The sequence below is a fragment of the Panthera onca genome, chromosome B3, assembly GCF_046562875.1.
Source record: "Panthera onca isolate mPanOnc1 chromosome B3, mPanOnc1 haplotype 2, whole genome shotgun sequence".
Classification (NCBI taxonomy): Eukaryota; Metazoa; Chordata; class Mammalia; order Carnivora; family Felidae; genus Panthera; species Panthera onca.
In genome coordinates, this window is record NC_138344.1 from 106,868,894 (window position 1) to 106,891,359 (window position 22,466).

General features: G+C 37.0%; 1 protein-coding gene across 1 annotated transcript in view; it reads left to right on the forward strand.

The window, feature by feature from the left end:
• Nucleotides 1–22,466, forward strand: part of MNAT1 (MNAT1 component of CDK activating kinase) — a 218,820-nt gene that overhangs the window by 50,138 nt on the left and 146,216 nt on the right. Inside the window, exons 2-3 of the mRNA XM_078448176.1 lie at nt 11,932–12,084; nt 13,775–13,848. Of these exons, the coding sequence (XP_078304302.1) occupies nt 11,932–12,084; nt 13,775–13,848 (227 nt within the window). The remainder of the gene's footprint in view (nt 1–11,931; nt 12,085–13,774; nt 13,849–22,466) is intronic.

Consider the following 22,466-nt stretch of genomic DNA (forward strand, 5'->3'; position numbering starts at 1 on the left):
CACTTTGAGCATATCCTGCTACTCCCTACTGACCTGCAAAATTTCTGCTGAAAAATCCACTGATAGCCTTTTGGGGTTTCCCTTGTTTGTAACTGTGTTCTTTTCTCTTGCTGCTTTTTAAATTCTTTCTTCTCTTCTTCCCCCCGCCCCCCTCCTCCTCCTCTTCTTCTTCTTCGATAAAGTTTATTTATTTTGAGATCGAGAGAGAGAGAGAGAGAGAACGAGCAGGAGGGGAGCAGAGAGAGAGAAGGAGAGAGAGAGGCCCAAGCAGGCTCTGCACTGTCAGTGCAACTGTGAGATCATGACCTGAGCTGAGATCAAGAGTTGGATGCTTAACTGACTGAACCACCCAGGTGCCCCTCAAATTCTTTATCACTACTTTTTCTTTTTTACCATTTTATTTTATTTTATTTTTTAAATGTTTATTTTTGAAAGAGTGCAAGCAGGGGAGGGGCAGAGAGAGGGGGACAGAGGATCCAAAGCTGGCTCTGTGCTAACAGCAGTGAGTCCAATGTGAGGCTCAAACTTATACACACCATGAGATCATGACCTGGGCCAAAATAGGAAACTCAAATGACTGAGCCATCCAGGTGCCTACACAGCCCCAGCACCCTGCCTTTTTTTTTTTTTTTTTTTTTTTTTTTTTACCATTTTAATCACTGTATGTCTTGGTGTGGACCTTCTTGGGTTGATTTTTGTTGGGGCATCTCTGCCTCCTGGATCTGTATATATGTCTCCTTTCCCACATTACTGAAGTTTTCAGCTATTATTTCTTCAAATAAGTTTTCTGCCCACTTTCTCTTCTCCTTCTAGGATCCCTATAATGAGAATGTTATTATGCTTGATGGAGTCATTGAGTTCCCTTAAGTCTATTCTCATTTTGCATAATTTTTTTCTGTCACCTGCTCAGCTTGATTACTTTCCATTCCTCTGTCTTCCAGGTTTCTGATTCATTTCTCTACTTCCTCTAGCTGGCCATTTATTTCATCTAATGTATTTTTAATTTCATTTATTGTGTTCTTCATCTCTGATTTTTTTTTTTATCTCTTTGTTGAGGGTCTTACTGTTGTCCTCCATTCTTTTCTCATTACTCTATGAGGTATATTATTTATATCCATTTTGCTTGCATCTCTTGGCTGTGGTCCAGAGCCACAGGACCTCTGGACTTGTGACATTTAGGAGATATTCCTCTGCCTCTTCATTTTGTTCCTCTCTGTGCCTATTTCTCTGTGTTAGGAAAGTCAGATTTTTCTGCTCTTGAAAGTAATAGCCTTATGAAGAAGAGGTTTTGTAGTGCCCTGTAGTGCATTGTGTCTTGTTTCCTAGAACCTGGTGCTTTAGGGGTGTCTCCTATTTGTGTTGTGTGTGCCTGCTGTTGTGTCCTGGCTGCTTTATCCTTCAGTGAAGTGATCTGCAGAGGATGTAAAGCTTTGCTTGTTTTAGCTGGGGTTTTGTCCCTAGCTGGGGTGGAGTGTACAGTTTTAACAGGATGCGCAGGTTGGCCTGGGAGATGAGACCTGCGACTGCTTCCTCAGGGTGGACAATTTTAACAAGATTGTGCACCACTGTGGCTGCCAGGACAGAGGGCCCGCAGAGTTTGTTGGGAGATGTGGTGCTGGCAAGGTTTGCACAGATCTTCTTGGTGGAGGGATGGGAGGTACCTATAGCACAGGGACTGAGGCAAGCATGACTGGAGAGGGCTGATTTGTTGAAGCACGGCAGGGTGGGGCTTGTAAGCAAGTTAGGTAGTGAGTGTTGGCCTGCTTGTTCCTGTTGGTGGTTGTGTGTTAATGCTGAGGGGCAGAGGTGGGAAAAGGTGCCTGACAGCTCGTTTGTTCCTGGAGGGGTCTTCCTGTGATCCCTACCCCTCGGGATACCTCTGAGATGAGTAAATAGCTCTCACTCCAGTATGCCACAGGCATTTTGCAAACTGCTGATTCTACACTGTATCTTCCCAGGCAGTTTGTATTGTTGTCTCTTTCAGGGTGGGAACTCAGTTTGTAATGCCCTTTGGGCTTTCCCAGAACTGAGCTTGCTGATTTTTAAAATTTCTGGTTTTAGGTCCCTCTGGTTGTAGGGACCTGACCAGGAGGGGCACCTGGCTGACTCATTTGGAAGAGCATCAAACTCTTGACCAAGGGGTCTTGAGTTCGAGCCCCAATTATGGGTGTACAGATTACTAAAAAAAAAAAAAACAAAAAACAAAAAAATAGAACACATGAAATTTGTTTTCAAAGCTAAGTTTTATGGGGATTTGTGTTCCTGGTGTGGGCTCTTTGGTGTGATAGTCTGTTTCTCACTCCTCTTTCTGTGGGCAGCTTTCCCCCTAACCCCTAGATGTCAGCAGTCAGTTTTGCTCCCCAACATTTCTCTGTCCTTCCTATCCTATTTGATGTGGCCAAAGATCCAAAAAGCTCAGAGAACAAGGAGGACAAATGCCCCAAAAAACCCACACCTAGGCAAATCATTAGCAAATTACAGAAAATTAAAGATAAAGAAAAAATGATGCCAGAAGGGGTAAATAACATCTCACTTATGAAGGAACAAAGATAAAAATTACATTCTTCTCTACCTTTAATTATGGAGTTTGTTCTGCCAGTCTGGGTTGTTTTTTGGGTTATTTATGCTGGTGTGAGTGTTATCTAGTTATATTCATCAGATGAGGTGAGCTTAGGGTCCTCTTACTCCACCATCTTCTCAGCCTCTGTTGTGGTTTTAAATGGGCACTTTATGTGATTCCATTTTCTCTTTTTAGCACATCAGTCTTCTTTTTGTACTTTGGTAGTAGCTGCCCTAGAGTTTGCAATATACATTTATAACTAATCCAAATCCACTGGCAAAAAATACCATACCACTGCGCAGTAGTGTGAGAGCCTTATAATAACAAAATAATTCTAGTTCCTCCCTCCTATTTCTTGTATCATCAGTGTCATTCATTTCACTTATATATAATCATACGTAGGCATATATACATGCATCTCTATATAGAAATTTATATAATCAAATATGTTATTAGTTTGAACTACATCTTATTTGTTAGATTAATAATAAAAATGAAGTTATTATTTTATCTTCACTTATTTTTTTCTCAAGTGTTCTTTCTTAATGTAGATCTGCGTTTCTGACTCATTATTTTTATTTCTCTAAAGAACTTTTTTTAAACACTTCCTACAAGACCGGTCTTTTGGCAAAAATGTTTTTTAATATTTGTCTGATAAAGTATTCTTTCTTCACTTTTTTTTCTTTTTAATTTTTTTTTCATGTTTTTTTATTTTTGAGACAGAGGGAGAGACAGAGCATTAGCAGGGGAGGGGCAGAGAGAGTGGAAGACACAGAATCTGAGGCAGGCTTCAGGCTCTGAGCTGGCAGCACAGAGCCCGATGTGGGGCTCGAACCCACGAACCGTGAGATCATGACCTGAGCTGAAGTCCAAGGCTCAACTGACTGAGCCACCCAGGTGCCCCGTTCTTTCTTCACTTTTTTTTTTTAAATGTTTATTTATTTTTGAGACAGAGAGAGACAGAGCATGAACCGGGGAGGGTCAGAGAGAGAGGGAGACACAGAATCCGAAGCAGGCTCCAGACTCTGAGTGGTCATCACAGAGCCCAATGCGGGGCTCCAACTCATGGACCGTGAGATCATGACCTGAGCTGAAGTTGGATGCTCAACCGACTAAGCCACCCAGGCGCCCCTCTTTCTTCACTTTTTAAGGGTAGTTTGGCAGGTTGGAGGTGTTTTTCTGTAAACACCTTAAATATTTCAGTTAAATATTTCTCTTGTATGTCTTTTTGGGAGAGAAGTTGAATGTAATGCTTATATTCCTTTATAAGTGAGATGTTAATTTCCTCCCTCTGGCTTCTTTCATAATTTTTTCTTTATCTTTAATTTTCTGTAATTTGCTAGTGATATGCCTAGGTGTGGGTCTTTTGGGGGGGAATTTGTCCACCTTGGTGTTCTTTGAGCTTTTTGGATCTTTGGTTTAGTGTCTGATGTTAATTTAGGGGAAATTTTCAGTTACTGTGGTTTCACCTATTTCTTCTGTGTCTTTCCTCTCTTTCTGGTATTCTAGTTGCACATATCTTACACTTTTTGTAGTTCTACAGCCCTTGGGTATTCTGTTCCATTCAGTCTTTTTCCCTTTGGTTTTCAGTTTTCGAGGATCGTACTGATATATTCTCTTGCTCAAAGATGGTTTCCTCAGCTGTATCTAGTCTACTATTAAGGCCATCAAAGACATTCTTCATTTCTGTTACATTATTATTTTTTTAATCTCTACCATTTCTTTTTGGTTATTTCTTAGACTTTCCATCTGTTTATATCGCTCATCTGTTCTTACATTTTGTCTCCTTTATTTGTTAGGGACCTTAGCGTCTTAATTATGGTTGTTTTATATTCTTAATTAGATAATGCTAACATCCTTGCCATGTCTGGTTCTGAGCTTGCTCTGTGTCTTCCAGTTATGTTCTTTTGCCTTTTGGTGTGGCTTGTAAGTTTTTCTTGATAGCTGAACATGATGTACTGTGTAAAAGAAACTGTTCTAACTAGACTTTTAGTAATGTTGTGGTGAGGTATTGGGAAAAGGGAAGTGTTCTATATTTCTGTGATTAGGTCCCAGACTTTTAGTGAGCCTATGCCTTTGGACTGTGAAGTTCATAAGTGTTTCAAAGTTATTCTTTTCTCCCTACTTAGATGGACTGGATGGCTAGAATCAGCTACAGTTGGTAATTTACCCTCCCCCAGGTTAGTTAGGCTCTGGTAACACCCAAGCTGGTTAGGCTTTGGTTAATTAGTTTCATCTGAGAAACCTTGTTGAGAAACCTTGTTGAGAAGGTAGGGTGCATTGGTGTATTTCAAAATGATTTCTTTCTCCACATCCCCTTTTACATTCAAATTATATTTATTTTATTTTTAATTTTTTTTAATGTTTGTTTATTTTTGAGAGAGAGAGAGAGTCAGAGTGTGAACCGAGGAGGGGCAGAGAGAGAGGGAGAGAGACACAGGCTGTCAGCACAGAGCCTGATATGGGGCTTGAACCCACAAACCGCGAGACCTGAATCAAAGTCAGACTCTTAACCAACTGAGCCACCCAGGCACCCCTCAAATTGTATTTCTTTGTAAATAACATTTATTGATCACATATAACCTGGTTCTCAGATACTTTGATTTTGGTCTCAGTACCTTTGATAGTCTTAAAAATTACTGAGGACTCCCCAAGAGCTTTTATTTATGAATTTTTATCTGTTAATAGTTACCATATTGGACATTAAAATTGAGAAAATTTGAAAACATTTATTAAAAATATAAATAATATATTTTATAAAATGTATTTTCCAAAACAAAAATTTTAGAGTAGTATTGCTTTATGTTTTGTTTTATTTTATTTTATTATTTTATTTTATTATTTTATTTTATTTTATTTTTTATTTTATTTTATTTTATTTTTGAGAGAGAGGGAGAGAGAGAGTGCATGCAGTGGAGGGGCCAGGAAGAGAGAGAGAGAATCCCAAGTGGGCTTCATGCTCAGCCTGATGTGGGGCTTAATCCTATGACTCTGGGATCATGACCCAAGCTGAAATCGAGAGTCTGATGCTCAACTGACTGAGCTACCCAGGTGCCCCACCATTGCTTTACATTTTTGCAAATCCCTTTATTTGGGTTAAGAGAAGACAGATTGTGATATTTGCTTCTGTAACGAATCTACATTGTCACATGTAATTTCCAATGAAGTATATGGAGATGATGTGGCTTCCATAGATACATAGTTGGAAAATGGAGGAACCTATTGATACTTTTTCAAATAATGTAAATATTCTTTGGCCTACTTAGGTAAATGTATATTTAGTTCCTTTGAGTCGTTGAGAAAGTGAAGGTGATGTTTTACTTAATGTAGGACCTACATTTCTGGGTATCGTAGAACTAATTGAATCTGCCCTTAGCTTTCCCAAGGTAGATTTACAGAAATGGTCCTGATGGAGATGCATTCTTGGCTTGGTATCCTGGCAGTTTGTTTTCTTTAAATTCTCCAAGGCTCTGAATGCCCCTGGTGGCCATGTTGTGTTTCTTTACCATTCATATAATTGTTTGTTACGTCTCCCAGTGTGCAAGATTATTTCTGAAGCCCTTCATAAAGTTAGCTGGAGGATTTTTCTTTCAATTTCTAATTGACTTTCACTCTGTTTCTTCAACCATATGTTTGAAGGGGCATTGAGCCTCTGCAAAACTTGGATCTCAACATCAATACTATCATCTCCACAAACTTTTTGGCTATTCTAGTTCAAAACTGTTCATCAGTGGCAATAAGTAGAGTCCATGTATTTCAGGAAATACTAGACTCAGGATAGTACTTTTGGAATTGTCATTGGCTTGGAGCATTTGGAGTGTGATGTGTTAAGAGTGGTCAAGGGGGCGCCTGGGTGGCGCAGTCGGTTAAGCGTCCGACTTCAGCCAGGTCACGATCTCGCGGTCTGTGAGTTCGAGCCCCGCGTCAGGCTCTGGGCTGATGGCTCGGAGCCTGGAGCCTGTTTCCGATTCTGTGTCTCCCTCTCTCTCTGCCCCTCCCCCGTTCATGCTCTGTCTCTCTCTGTCCCAAAAATAAATAAAAAACGTTGAAAAAAAAAAAAAGAGTGGTCAAGAGTGTAGAGTGTAATTTGTTCACCTGTTGCTTATTGGCCGAGAGCTTATGGTAGTAGTATTCAGAGTATACCTTTATTACAGTTTTGTTTCTTCTTTTCTATTTTGACCACTATATTATAAGCCTTTACGTACAAGTTGGTGTTACTCTCTTTGTATCCCTCGTAGAATGAAGGATATTGGTTTTGGGTATATTGAGTTTCAGGGAATTTTATTTTTCTAAGTAAAAAAATGTAGCTGTGGGATGTCAGATAGGAAGTGTGCAATAGGCGGTGTCTAATAGGAACTCAGAAGGTATGTTTGGGCTAAAGGTAGACACTGGGGATTGTTACTTACATCATTGTTAAGAGTAAGAGTGAAAGAGAAAATGTGGAATGTGAAGCAGACCAAGGTCAATTCTTGCTAGTTACATGATTTTAAGCCAGCTATTTGACTCCCCAGTGCTCAGTGACCTCATCTGTATAGTAAGGACAGTCATATGTACATCATAAGATGCCTAATGCATATTATCTTTGACTTCCTTCATTCTTTTCCAACCTTTTTCTAGAAAACATATACAGTGTTTTTCAACAGAGCATTTAAATTTGGCTTAGGAGTTTACTGGCAGGAGGGCAAAAAGGGAAATTAAATGTGTTCCATGATCCTTGCTGTTTGTAAGGGGGGCACAAAAACCCATTTTGGTGGGGGGAGGGGCTCGTGTTTTCTTGTCACAGCTTACTAAATTACTAGCTCTTTCCTTATCCTCTGTGTATAGCTCAATTTTTCTGGCTCAAAATGGGCTTAAATGTCCTATTTGAATTTGTGTCTTATATTATTTGCTTGTTAGTTATAAATTGCTGTGCTAAATGGTATAGCTTGTTAGTTATAAATTGCTGTGCTAAATGGTAATAGCCAACAGAAGATTGAATGGTTATTTTGAATTCTAAAACAGTGAAAAAATGGATGAACATAATTTTTCTTTTTAATTTTGAGAATAAGCTGTATTCCCCAGAGTCTGTAGGGAGAAGTTTATAATGTTTTAATATGTGCTCTCCCAGGCCATCCCTTCTATTTTTATGGATGAATTCTTTATTTGACTCCCAAAACACTTTGTTGCAATAGTTTTTTCCCTCAAGCTTTGGAATAGATAAGATTATGAATTCCCTTTTAGGTATAAGATGATACATAACAATGTAACCTTTAGGTTACAGAAAAGTTATTTACACGTTCTAGAAAAGTTAGGCAGCATATTTTGAGAGAAAAAATTCCCTTAATATCTAGCTCCTACCCTATAGAGTTCAGTACACATGGGTTTAAGGAATAATTTATTATAGGGATAAAATTTTTCTTTAACAGAAGTTATCACTTGTTTATCTTTCAAGACCATAGACTTCTGTTTGGAGTTGTTTCAGGAAGTCAGTGAGCTAAAGAAGAATGGAAAGTCCTGATAAAACTAGATTACTTCCAAGAAAGCCTTAAATACAAAATTTGTGATTATTTACCTTTTTCTAAGTCAGTTAATTCTATTTAAAAGAAAAAAAATTTTTTTTAAAAATTTTTTTAACATTTATTTATTTTTGAGACAGAGAGAGCATGAACAGGGGAGGGTCAGAGAAAGAGGGAGACACAGCATCTGAAACAGGCTCCAGGCCCCGAGCTGTCAGCACAGAGCCCGATGCGGGGCTCGAACCCACAGACTGCGAGATCATGACCTGAGCCGAAGTCGGATGCTTAACCGACTGAGCCACCCAGGCACCCCCCCCCCCAAAATTTTTTTTTTATTTGAGAGAGAGAGAGAGAGCGAGTGAGCATGCGAGTGGGGGAGAGGGACAGAAGGAGAGAGAGATAGAATCCCAGGCAGGTTCCATGTAGAGCCTGATGTGGGGCTTGATCCCATGACTCTGGGATCATGACCTGAGCTGAAATCAAGAGTTGGTCGTTCAACCAGCTGAGCCACCCATGTGTCCCTTAGTTAATCTATTTTAATAATTACTGAAATTCTACATGGAATATAATTCCTCTTGAAAAATTAAAGGAAATAAGTCAGATAAAAAATCTTGACAAAGGAATATAAGCAGCTAACTATTGATATAAGAAAATAAAATCTAAAAATAAGTTGTTTAGGGGCACCTGGGTAGCTTAGTCAGTTGAGCATATGACTTCAGCTCAGGTCATGATCTCGATGTTTTTGAGTTCCAGCCCAGCATCGGGCTGTCTGCTGTCGGCACAAAGCCTGGTTCTGATCCTCTGTCTCCCTCTCTCTCTGCCCCCCCCCCCCCCCCCCCCCCCGCTCACTCACTCTCTCTCTCAAAAATAAATAAACATTAAAAACAAATAAATAAATAAGTTGTTTAGAGAGAAAAGAAGGTGGGCACCATTCTGGTTTTCAAAAACAAGAGAAAATCATAACGCTATCTTTGGGAATGGGTAATGACTGGGGATTTGGGCTTTTCCAGCAAATTTTCCTGTGCTCTGAAAAATAGGAAATTTTGTATGAAAAACTTTCTTGCACTCTTGGAGGCCAAAGCTTGATTATATACTGCTGCTTTGGTTGTTCTGTTGCCAGATGAAGTGAACTAGCAATTACCAACTTTTTCTTCTGTTTTTTTTTTCTTTTTTAATATATATGACTGGTTTCATATAAAAACTTTGTAAATATGTATTTTATAAGTATAGAAAAAAATTGGTCACATAAACTCTACACCTAAAGTAGTTATGTTATCTGTGGGAAGTGTAATATAGAACAGAATGAGGTAGAGTTTTCAGTTTTTTTCTCTGTATGCTTCTATCTTTGAGCTTTAAAAAGAGAGTTATTTGTGTTTTCAGCAGTTAAAATTGGGAGGGGAAGACTTATAGGAAAATAAATTATTTTAAAAATTCTTAAATACTGTAGAAATCCTTATGATTTAAGGCAGATTTTTAATTTTTTTTTTTACGTGAGAGTATGCGTGAGCAGGGGAGGGGCAGAGGGAGAGGGAGAAAGAGAATCTCAGGCAGACTCCTCACCCGTCACCTCACCCAACCAAGATCATGACCTGACGTGAAACCAAGAGTTAGACACTTAACCAGCTGAGCCACCAGGCACCCTTTAAGGTGTATTTTTTAAAAAATAGAGATGGAAAATTGATCATGAAACAAATAATGTAACTAATATGCAGTATGACTTTTAGAAATATTAAAGTTTTCTGTATTGCCTTGTTAAGTGAATTATCAACTGAATCTACTCTACAAGACCTTGAAATATAGAATATTATTTGTGTGTTGATAGTTTTGAGTGTTTTAGATGGCTCCTTGCTTATCAATATCTTTAGTCAATATATTTTTAAAGTGTGCTCATTTTCATCTTATGCAGTTGGATTTAATTTTCTTTAACCACAAACATTAGGGGAAATGCACCACTCCCAATCTTCTGAATCCCAAAGTGAATTTTCTGGGGATTTGTTGATCTAGATAATGACAGTTGTGATCTTTGTTCTTTCAGGATTTTTTTTTCCCTCTAATATTTGATGGCACCGTTACTATAGAAGAAATACACAGTCAATGCTAGTATTTTACTAGTAACCAACCTTAAAAATTCTTACTACCCTGTGTAATTCTTCTCATTTAGCTTTCTCTACAAGTCAGCCACATACCTGGAAGAAATAAACATTTACCTTTTTCACTAGAATTTCTGATTTCCCCTCTTATATTCATTTTTTTAATTATGTGTAGTTTATTGAGTACTTAGTATTTGTCAGGCACTGGGGATAGAGAACAATAGTCCAGATTCCTGCTGTCATGAAATGTATATTATATCCTAGTAGGGGTTACAGAAAATCAACACATAAATAATTTCAGATAATGCTAAGAAAGGAGTGATTAGGGCTGGTGTCGTCCTAACCTATGTGGAGTTTGGCAACATTACAACTAGAGAAATGAATATCAAAATGTTTAAATATTTATAAGTTAAGGATCAAGCTACACATCCATGCTGCCCACTTCTCAAGGGCTGGCATCCTCAAGACCCAGAGGCTAAAGAAACTGTTGCTCTCTTCTCCTAGCCAGCCTTTCTACTTGCTAGTCTGATTAGTAGCATGGATGACTTGGGGCAGAGCAGGGATGGTTGAGTGGTGCCTGGACCCATCAAAAACAGTATGTGAACTGATCCTGTCAACTCCCTAGTAATCCAGTACAGAGAGGTTAACCTCTTTAAGTCCTTGTTTTTGTAACTCAAGACTTTCAGGAAATTCTCAGCTCTTCCCCAGATTGCACTACCCGAGAAGAGAGCAGGGAATGCAGGTATCTGGGACACGTGGCTTAACTAGGCAGTCCTTCTTGGTGGATTTGGGGCAGCCAACCTTAACTGATTAAAGTTTTTAGGAGGAAACATTCCTTCTGTGATTTCTCAGGGCAGAAGTTGTGTTTTTTCCTTTCTCCGTGCATACTGTGGCACAGTCACCTTATCCTTTGGCCTGGGGCAGGGCCGGGGTGGGGGAGACCTCTTTCAGCTAGCACCTCTCCCTTGTAATTCCCACTTGCTCACTTGCTTCCTGAACTTTCAAAAAAACCTTCCTTACAAGGCTAAAGGAAAAAAAAGTCTTTGTTTTAGTGATTGTGGTATGCAGAGCCTAGGCTTCTGACCTAGGCTTTTCTTGCCTAGGTCTAGGAGTGGCACTGGAATGGAGGTGACCACAGACTGCTCTTTTACACCCCTTTTTGACTTTTTCCTATCTGCTACCTCTGAATCTGCCTAGCCCCCAACTCCATTTTTTAAAATGTTTTTGTTTTTTTTTTTACATTTTATTTATTTTTGAGAGAGTGAGCATGAGAGCGTGAGAGCAAGCACAAGTGGGGGAGGGGCAGAGAGAGAGGGAGACACAAAATCCAAAGCAGGCTCCAGGCTCCGAGCTGTCAGCACAGAGCCCAACGCCGGGCTCGAACTCACAAACCTTGAGATCATGACCTGAGCTGAAGTCGGACGCTTAACCGACTGAGCCACCTAGGCGCCCCTCAACTCCATTTGTTTTAATTTGTAAATTTGTTTAATGTATAAAGTGAAACTGATACCCTTTAGGATACCTATGTCAGAAAAGTAAGCTCTAAATGAAAATAAATATTTTCTAAAAGATTTTTTTGTGAGAGCTTTAAGTAGCAATGATTAATTTTCCTATCTCTGACTACCCCCCCCCCCCCCCCCCCCCCCGCCGCTGCCCCTCCATCCCCCAGGGGGAAAAAACACACTCAACCAAAAAACCACCAGAGCAAACAACAAAAAACAAACTATATAATATTGTTGTGGATTTGAGTACTGACTTAAAGGTTATCTTGTATTTTCTCTTTCAGGTGTGAAAGTTGTGTGGATTTACTATTTATGAGAGGAGCTGGAAACTGTCCTGAATGTGGCACTCCACTTAGAAAGAGCAACTTTAGGGTACAACTCTTTGAAGATCCTACTGTGGACAAGGAGGTTGAGATTCGGAAAAAAGTGCTAAAAATGTAAATATTATTGTTTGGATATACAAAGAGGACTTTAACAGTTATTTCAGTAATTGATATAATTATTTATTGATGGAAATATGGACAGTTTGGCAAGTGAATAAGTATAAGTTCATCTATGCATTTGTTCAACAGAAATTGATTAAATTCTTAGAGAACTCAGTAATATTTATCTAGCCTTTATTAGAGAAGTGTAGATCCTCTGGATTGATGGCTTACAGTTTATATATTTACTATATATTTTTTAATTTAGTTAACATATATTGAGTACCTACTGTGTGCAAGCACTGTGTTATGCATTTTAGGTACTAGATGGAAATGAGTGAAATAGCTATGAACCTTGCCCTCATAAGGCTTACAGTATAGTAGTATAGGATAGCATGGAGGTAGATAATAAGACAGGCAAACTAAACAACTATGTGACTATGAATTGAGAAAAATACTATGAAGTTAGTGACAGTATTGGTGTAGGTCACTGATATCATGTTTAAATTGAGATTTGAAGGGGGCGCCTGGGTGGCCCAGTTGGTTGAGCGTCTGACTTTGGCTCAGGTCATGATCTCACAGCTCTGTGAGTTCAAGCCTCACATCGAGCTCTGTGCTGGCGGCTTGGAGCCTGGAGCCTGCTTTGGATTCTGTGTCTCCCTCTCTCTCTGCCTCTAACCCACTTGCATTCTGTCTCTCTCAAATAAGCATTAAAAAAAATTAAAAATAAATAAATAAATAGAGATTTGAAGGCTGTTATATAATGTGTTGTAATTTGTTTTAATATCTATCTTTATGTATGGACATATGTATTTATTTTTAATATTTTTTTCATTTATAATTTAGTTTTTACTCTTTGTGAATAGTTTTGGGTTTTATTTTATCTGTCCTTTTATTAAAAGTCACCTGATTATTTTTGAAGTTTAAAGAATATATAAATATAATATATTTAATTTATCTACATATAATATTTAAATACATATTTAAATATCATATTTAAACATATTTACTTAAATATATTTAAATATATGTATTTAAATAAATATATTTATCATATATTATATTTAATATATTTAATATATATGTTTAATATATATATGATATTTTTGGTGGTGTATGTTAAAACCTAGGTCACCAGTGTTTTAGCAGCATCTTTCTAGGTATTTAATCTGTGTTACTTCCTTAATGCCCCCATTATTTGTATTTGTATTTGCATTACCTCTGAGAGATAGTCTCTTTTAGATTCTTATTTTTTATTGATCCCTTATAGTTTTTCTAATTCTTTACAGGTACATTACAATATTTACAGAATTTTATGATCTAGTATTCTTTAGACTATAGTTGTCATGAAAAATAGGAAGGTGTCTTTTGAATTAATCTTTAGCTTTCTGAAAGTTAGCAAATCAATTTATAACAAGTAAATAAGGTTCCTAATTTCTTTTTCTTTATTTTCCATAAGTTTTAGAGGGATTTAACATATTTTTATCTTTCTCTTTTGATTCTATTCTGTCTTTGTAGTCATAAGAATTTAAGAACGACGTTTTTGGTCTAATTACAAACACGGTGTCAAGAAAACAGTGTTTTATTTAGTAAGCAATCCTTTTCTATGTATCATGAATAAAATAGGTAAGAAGAAACAAACTGATTAGATAATATTGAAAACAAGAGATATGTAATGTGTTGATTTTTTTTTTCTTTCTTAAAGATACAATAAAAGAGAAGAAGACTTTCCTAGTCTAAGAGAATATAATGATTTTCTGGAAGAAGTGGAAGAAATTGGTATGTTTTTTTTTTTTTTTTTTTTTACTTTCTGTAATTTATTAATTTTTTCTAATTTACATCCAAGTTAGTTAGTACATGGTGCAACAGTGATTTCAGGAGTAGATTCCTTAAGCCCCTTACCCATTTAGCTCATTCCCCCCCAACTCTGTTTGTTCTCTATATTTCAGAGTCTTTTATATTTTGTCCCTCTCCCTGTTTTTATATTACTTTTGCTTCCCTTCCCTAATGTTCATCTGTTTTGTAACTTAAAGTCCTCCTATGAGTGAAGTCATATGAATTTGTCTTTCTCTGACTAATTTCGCTTAGCATAATACCCTCTAGTTCTATCCACATAGTTGCAAATGGCAAGTTTCATTCTTTTTGATTACTGAGTAATACTCCATTGTATATATATATGCCACATCTACTTTATCCATTCATCCATCGATGGACATTTGGGCTCTTTCCGTGCTTTGGCTATTGTTGATAGTGCTGCTGTAAACATTGGGGTGCATGTGCCCCTTTGAAATAGCACACCTGTATCTGTTAGATAAATACCTAGTAGTGCAATTGCCAGGTCGTAGGGTAGATCTATTTTTCATTTTTTGAGGAACCTCCATACTGTTTTCCAGAGTGGCTGCACCAGTTTGCATTCCCACCAGCAGTGCATAAGAGATCCTCTTTTCCGCACCCTTGCCAACATCTTTTGTTGCCTGAGTTGTTAATGTTAGTCATTCTGACAGGTGTGAGGTGGTATCTCATTGTGGTTTTGATTTGTATTTCCCTGATGATGAGTGACGTTGAGCATTTTTTCATGTGTTGGTTGGCCATTTGGATGTCTTCTTTGGAGAAGTGTCTATTCATGTCTTTTGCCCATTTCTTCACTGGATTATTTGTTTTTTGGGTGTTGAGTTTTATAAGTTCTTTATAGATTTTGGGTCCTAACCCTTTATCTGATATGTCGTTTGCAAATGTCTTCTCCCATTCTGTCTGTTGTCTTTTAGTTTTGCTGATTGTTGCCTTTGCTGTGCAGAAGCTTTTTATTTTGATGAGGTCCCAATAGTTCATTTTGGCTTTTGTTTCCCTTGCCTCCGGAGCCATGTTGAGTAAGAAGTTGCTGCGGCTAAGGTCAAAGAGGTTTTTATCTGCTTTCTCCTCAAGGATTTTGATGGCTTCCTGTCACATTGAGGTCTTTCATTCATTTTGAGTTTATTTTTGTGTATGGTGTAAGAAAGTTGTCCAGGTTCATTTTTTGGCATGTCGCTGTCAAGTTTTCCCAGCACCACTTGCCGAAGAGACTGCCTTTATTCCATTGGATAGTCTTTTCCTGCTTTTTCAAAGATTGGTTGGCCATATGTTTGTGAGTCCATTTCTGGGTTCTCTATTCTGTTCCACTGATCTGAGTGTCTGTTTTTGTGCCAGTACCATACTGTCTTGATGATTACAGCTTTGTAATACATCTTGAAGTCTGAGGAAATTGGTATGTTTTTGATGCTTGTACTTTTGGTTGCTACCCTGTGTACTTTTATCTTTTATATGCCTAAGACAACATCTCACAGAAAAATCTCTAACAAGTTTTGTTGTGATAGCTGACATTTTTTACCTATTTACTTTCAGTTGTACTTGAATCATGTTTGTTAAATAGAAGGCATGCTTAAGTAAAGGACATACTTAAGTAATAAACATTTTGTTTTAGGAAAAGTCGTATCACTTTGTATCTGGGGAAAAAAGACTGTATCTCTGTATATCTGTATGTTGATGGGGCATTAGAGTCAACACAAGTAACGAATATACAGATTTTTAAAAAATAGTATTTCTAGTAACTGTGTCTATGGTGACTAAAGCCATATGTTGTTTATCATTTTTGTCTCTGTGCATACAGTATTTTGAAAATAGTCGGAAGCAGTTGACTGTTGAAGTGGCATTCTGTTTTTCATGTTATGCTTGAATCAGAGGATAGAGTAATCTTGGGGCCTTTTCTTTTGTGATTAGTCAAAAGGATGCTTTCATCAAAAGAAAGGATTATTTTTTCTTTCTTAAATAAGATTTCATAGATGTTAAAGAGCCTGGAAGTTGTTATACTTCAATTAAAAAAAAGTTATGTGTTTTTTTTAAAGCTGCCATAATTATTATTACTCAATATAGTTTTGGAAATATTACCAAAATTATAGACTGTGAAGATAAGAATGAGACGTAGGGAATTAAATCATCTTTTTTATTCTTCTCTTCTCACTATACTTCTGTTATTTCATATTTAAAATATAAATATAACAAACTGATCATTCTTTAGAAGGTTTATATATGGGGAAAATTTTTAGAAAACTTAAACTCTTGAGTAATGTAGTATTCTAATGCCTTTAATTTCTTTATTAACTAAGAAAAACCCAGAGAATCTTTTTATTTCAACTGTAATTAAAACTTTTCTAAAATATCTAAGTTCACTTGTTAGGTCATAGCAAATAGCATGTACAGAATATAACTTAAGCTTTTTCTTGGATCTTTTAATGCCTTGGAGCCATTGCTTTTTTTATTTAATTGTATTCATTGCACTTTGTGTATAATGTTAGCAATCATCAGTGGCTTGGATTTTAGTTGAAAAGGGGGTGGAATTGGAAGTGCCAAGGCAAAGTAGAAAAGTTAGGATATATATGGAGAAGATACACCCCCCAAATCTGCAAGAACTGGGAAAATGTAAAAATCTGGCTGTATGTAGATATTAAGTACAGGACAGGAAGTTGGGTAGTAAGCAGGAAGAAATCCAGCTCATGTTTATTCTGAAGGCAATGTCATTAGTCAACAGTCTGGTCAGGCAATAAAGAGAAAGGAGATTATAAATGTCACAGAGCTAGTTGAATACATGGTCACAAGTCCAAGCAGGCAGGTAAGATAATCTAAAGAAACTGATGGACAAAGAAGGTGGGGAAAGCGGGCAGGGATCTTGATTCTAGAATAAGGTTCTGATTGAGCCATTATTTCATATGTACACACACCCACCCCCACACACACACATTTAAGCTTATTTATTTTGAGAGAGAGAGAGAGTGCGTGCGGGCACGCACACACGGGGGAGGGGCAGAGAGAGAGGAAGACAGAGAATCCCTGTGCTGACACCCAGGCGCCCAAGATATTTTTTTTTTATGAGATGAATTACTTTGAATATATAAATAACCTGGGACCCATAGGTAAAACCATGTTTATGTCTAGAAGTGGGAGCTAGGATTGACAAGTAAGAACCAAGTCTGGATATTATGGCTTATAGGATATGTAGTCCTTTCCTTACCAGATAGGAAAACTGTGGCTCGGAGCATTTAATTTGAAAGTGATTCTGCTATCATGTGTATTCATGAAAGACTATCTTCAGTTGCAGTATGTTGAAACTTTCTTGATCCGTTGGGGTGACTGACATTTCCCAGTCCTCCCATAAAAAGTACTGATTGATGTCCAAAGCATAATGAAGATGACCCTTGTTCATTAGAAGATGTCGTCACGTACACTTTTGTACTTCTCTCACCAGTTCACTTATATACTGAGAGTTGTTTGCATTGGTAACCAAGTCTTCTTATATTAAACTTATAATTATGTAATTTAATTAAGTAGTTCATGTGTTAGGAAAAAAATTGCAAATCTCCTGAAGCGTTCTGCTTCTCAAGTTCTTTTTCCACTTTAAAAAATGGAAACTGAACAGTGTAGGTGACAGGTGTGGTTTATACAGGAAAGAAGCAGGGGTGCCTGGGTGGCTCAGTCTGTTAAGCATCTGACTCCTGGTTTTGGCTTAGGTCATGATCTCACTGCTTCGTGGGTTCGAGCCCCATATTGGGCTCTGTGCTGGCAGCATGGAGCCTGCTTGGGATTCTCTCTCTCTCTCTCTCTCTCTCTCTCTCTCTCTCTCTTTTTCTCTTTCTGCCTCTACCCACTAGCACAGTCTCTTTTTCTCTCAAAATAAATAAATAAACTTAAAAAAAGAGAAAGGACAATTAAAGAAATTAAAGGCTAGACATTGGTTGTATGTCATTAAGTTAGAGAATGACTACCCTTACTTTATATGTTTTAAGTTAAAGTATTTAAGGAGTGTGTATGTGTGTTTCCCTCCCTTAACAGACTTTTGTAAATCATCAGCTACTAATCTTGATCATGTTGGATAAAGAGCAGTTCTAATTATATTTAATGATATTGATGAAGTTTGGGGCCTAGCGTCATGGACTTAGTTTATTTTCTGAGCTTTAGCTCAGTTTAACAAATATTAATTGTTCTATTGAACTACTTTACTTGATGAACATATATGATCTTTGCCTTCTGTAAGTTCAGACTCTAAAGGGGAAATAATTATTTAAACTAATATTTATAATTTAATGGGAAAGTAGTACAGGCATTTATTTGTAAAGTGTTATGGGAATACAGATAACAGAACAATTAATTCATCATTGGGAAATAGAGGTATAGTTTGATCAGAGAAGAGGTCATATTTGAATTTGACCTTAAAAAATGGAATAGGAGTTTATCAGTGGAAAGAGGATGGAAAAACATATGTAGCAAAAGACAGAGTTACAGAGGTACAAGGGTATTGAGCATGTTGGAGAATGGACAAGTAATGTTATAGGTAGGTAGAACATGGGGAATGACCAGAAATGAGGCTTGAGAAACAGAGTAGACCTGGGTTAATGAGGGCTTTGCAAGCTAGACTGTCAGGGTAAGATTTTATTCTCTGGCTAGTAATGAGCCAGCAAGGATAGTGTGGTAGTGATGTGTAATATTGACAGGAGATCCTTGAGGCTGAGAAACGATTTCTCAGGGGCCATTATAGCAATTTGGATGAGAAATAATGAGAGCTTGGAGCAGGTAGTTAGGGAGGGATAGATAAAGGGGATGTTTTAGAGACAGAATATTCAAGGACTAATTTGATACAGGAAGTAAGTAGGAAGAGCAGGCAAAGATGAATTAAAATTCATGACCTTGAGCAGTTGTATGGTATTAATCTAGAAAGTAAAAACTGAAGAACAGGCAATATTTTTTATTGTTTTGTTGGGTGGAGAGTGAAGCAATGAAGGAAAGACTAGTTTTAGCTCTTCTAAGTTTTGTTAGGGTGTGGCTCCACCGCTTTGTTGTGTGTTATTGTTTTAATTGTTGTGGTATAAATCACACTTCCTTTTAAAATCATGTTTCAGCAGCTATCTACTTTGTGTTTTTTTCATGCTTTCAAAGATGATCAGTTTGATGTCTGTGGTACCTGTATTGGCTATGTCTGTATTAATCAAAAGTATAAAATGTTAATTTTATGGACACCTGCTAAGTGCCAGACTTCTGCTGTACTCCCATTATCGTGTATAATTTTCACAGCTGTGAGACAGGCATTTTTATCCCTGCTTAGCATATGGAGAAGAGGTAAAGGGAGTTAAGTATTGTGCCGAGGATCTCATTGCTAGTAAATACTGGAGCCAAATTTTGAACATAGGTTTTTCTGACTCTCAGAGCCCATCAAAGTGCTTGCTACTCTCAGAGGAGTTACTAGTCTGAATGCAGAATATGGGGTGCTAATTGGTGAAATAGCAGGAGTGGATAAAAAGTAGATTGGGTTCATATTTTGAAGGCCCTTAAAGAAGATTGAACTCAGTATTAAAGGTAGAAGGGTGCTATTGAAGATGCTTTGGCCTAGAGTGAGAGGAACAGAGTTGGGAGGGAGGCTAAGGAGTACGTGTTTGAGGATTTATAAGTTAGGGATTGGCCATTTTGTTAAATAAATTTCATTATGAGTCCTTTGAACATCACAAATAAAAAAATTTTAAAATACTATGATTTTGAATAATGGCATAAAAATTACAATAGAAAGGGCACACATGAAGATGAACTTTCTTATGGCATTAACAATAGGCTCTTTTCTGTGGTTATGACAATCTAAACATAAAAATTCTTGTTCCTTTTGCCCTCAGGGATTATCTCAAAGGTTTGCTCTTAGTTTCATAATAAATAGATTATTCTTTCGGTTCAGGGTATGCTTATTTTGAAAGGGTGAGAAAGTCCTAAGGGCTTTAATTATAAATTCTGGATGTCAAAAAGACTTCAAAATTGTACTTAAATAACATTAAATCTTTCAGAAAATACAATAGGTTTTTTGTTGCCTTCTAATACTTGACTAAAGGCAGGTCAACATCTGAGCTAAACCAGTAACCAGATAAAGGGCCAAATGATTGTTATAGAAAATTATCTTCTATTCTTTTTTTCTCAAGGCCATTATACCAACCTGATTCATTATGACATGAATGAGACTTGCTTCATCTGAAAAGTTTTAAAAATAGTACTTTACTTTCTTTTTAAACTCTTATTTTTTCTTTTTAAAGGAAGCAATTTGTATTATTTATGATTATGATTTGTATCTATTATACTGGTATTACCTTAGTTTCCTAAATTAAAAAATGAAATACAGAAATAGATTATTTTAGTTTTATTGGAATTCATCATGAGGTTTCTAATCACAAAAAATCATATACAGATAAATTTCATTTATAATTCAATTTTACCTGTTTCTGGGTTCCATTAAATAGAAAGTTTAAATCAGTAGTATACTGTCTAGCTTGCTGATAAACTTTTTGTTTTCTTAAACTGCTCTAAATATTCTGTTAGAGTTCAACATAGATACCAATTTAAATACTTTTACTTCTCAGTAGATTTATAGCCATAAGAAACCAAGATAATTTTTTCCTGTACTTTTATATCCACTTGCTTTACCATTCTGTAGAATTCAATTCTGTAATTTATAAAGGTCATCTTAATTAAATCCGTAATTATAAAGATAATTATAAACATTAGCATTGGTTTATTTTATGTATTTTTTTTCCCTCTTTTGGTAATTAAGTGTTTCTTGAGCTCTTACCAGATGGGAAGTTCCCCCTCCCCCCTTTTTTAATAGATTTTATTTTTTAGAGTAGTTTTAGAGTCATAGCCAGCAGCAAGTAAAGAATTCCTATATAGCCCCTGTCCCGCACATGCACGGACTTCCCTGCTATCAACATCTCCAACCAGAGTGGTAAATTTGTTATAATTGATGAACCTACATTGACATATCATTATTGCCCAAAGACCATAGTTTACATGAGAGTTTACTCTTGATTTTGTACATTTTATGGGTTTGGACAAATATATAATGACATGTATCCACCATTATGGTATTGTACAGAATAGTTTCACAGCCCTAAAATTCCTCTGTGCTCTGCCTAGTTTTCCCTTTTTCCTCCCTTAACTTCTGGCAACCATTGATCTGTTTCTGTCTTTGTAGACTTACCTTTTTAGACTGTCATGTAGTTAGAATCATATTCTATGTAGCTTTCTCAAATTGGCTTCTTTCAGTTAGTAATAAGCATTTAAGGTTCCTCCATGTCTTTTCAGGATTTCATAGCTCATTTCTTTTTAGTGCTGAGCAATATGGTCTGGATATACCACAGTTTATCCACTAACCTATTGAAAGACATCTTGGTTGCTTCCATGCTTTGGCAATTACAAATAAAGCTGCTATAAATATCTGTGTACAGGTTTTTGTGTGGACAGTTTGCAGTTCCTTTGGATAAATACCAAGGAGTATGATTGTTAGATAAAATGATAAGAAACTGTCTCCCAAAGTGTTGTGTCATTTTGCATTCCTGCTGCAATGAATGAGAGTTCCTCACATCCATGTCAGCATTTTGGTGTTGTCAGTGTATTGGATTTTTGCCATTTTAAGGGGTATGCAATGGATGTTTTTTATTGAAGTACTGGGACTGATAAAGATGAATCAGACCTAGAATCTGCCCTCAAGGAACACTTTATTAGGTCAAATAGATATGTACATTTAAAATAACTTGGGGCACCTGGGTGGCTCAGTTGGTTAAGTGTCCGACTTCGACCCAGGTCATGATCTCACAGTTTGTGTGGGTTCAAGCCCTGCGTCAGTCTCTGTGCTGACAGCTTGGAGCCTGGAGTCTGCTTTGGATTCTGTCTCTCTCTCTCTCTCTCTCTCTCTGCCCCTCCCTCACTGGCTCTCTGTCTCTGAAAATTAAATAAATGTTAAAAAAAATTTTTTATAGGGTAGAAAGTGGGTAAGTGCTACCAGCATGATATTAGGCAATGTATTGTGGGCATTCAGGGATAGAGAGATTGTACCTGCAAAGTGAGTTATGAAGAAGAGCTGGTGATTAAGCTGGGTATAGAAGGGTAGGCCAGATAAGGATATCCACAATTGTTCTTCATTGAGGTTGGTACTAAAATATGGATCCTCTGGGAGAAGCAGTATGATAACAGGTTTGGAGGTAGAAAATTACGGGGCCTGTACAGGTGTACAGAAGAAGAGCTGAATTGTGCTACCAGTGGTTTTCAGGCATTGAGAGAAGCAATATACCTAGCATTGTAGATAAAAGTTTAGGCTTTAGAATCAGATAGCCTAAGTTATAATCCTGGTTACAACATTTACTTCCTGTATAACTTGGATGTAGTTATTTAATGTCTTTAAACCTTATCCATAAAGTGTGAATAATAGTAATACCTATCTCAGAAGGTTTTTGGGAGGTTTAAGTGATGTAATTAGGCCGAACCTGGACATAGTGCTTGTCATATGTATATTGTAGATACTTGATACACACACATTATAGATTGTATTCTTCAAGCAAAATTTT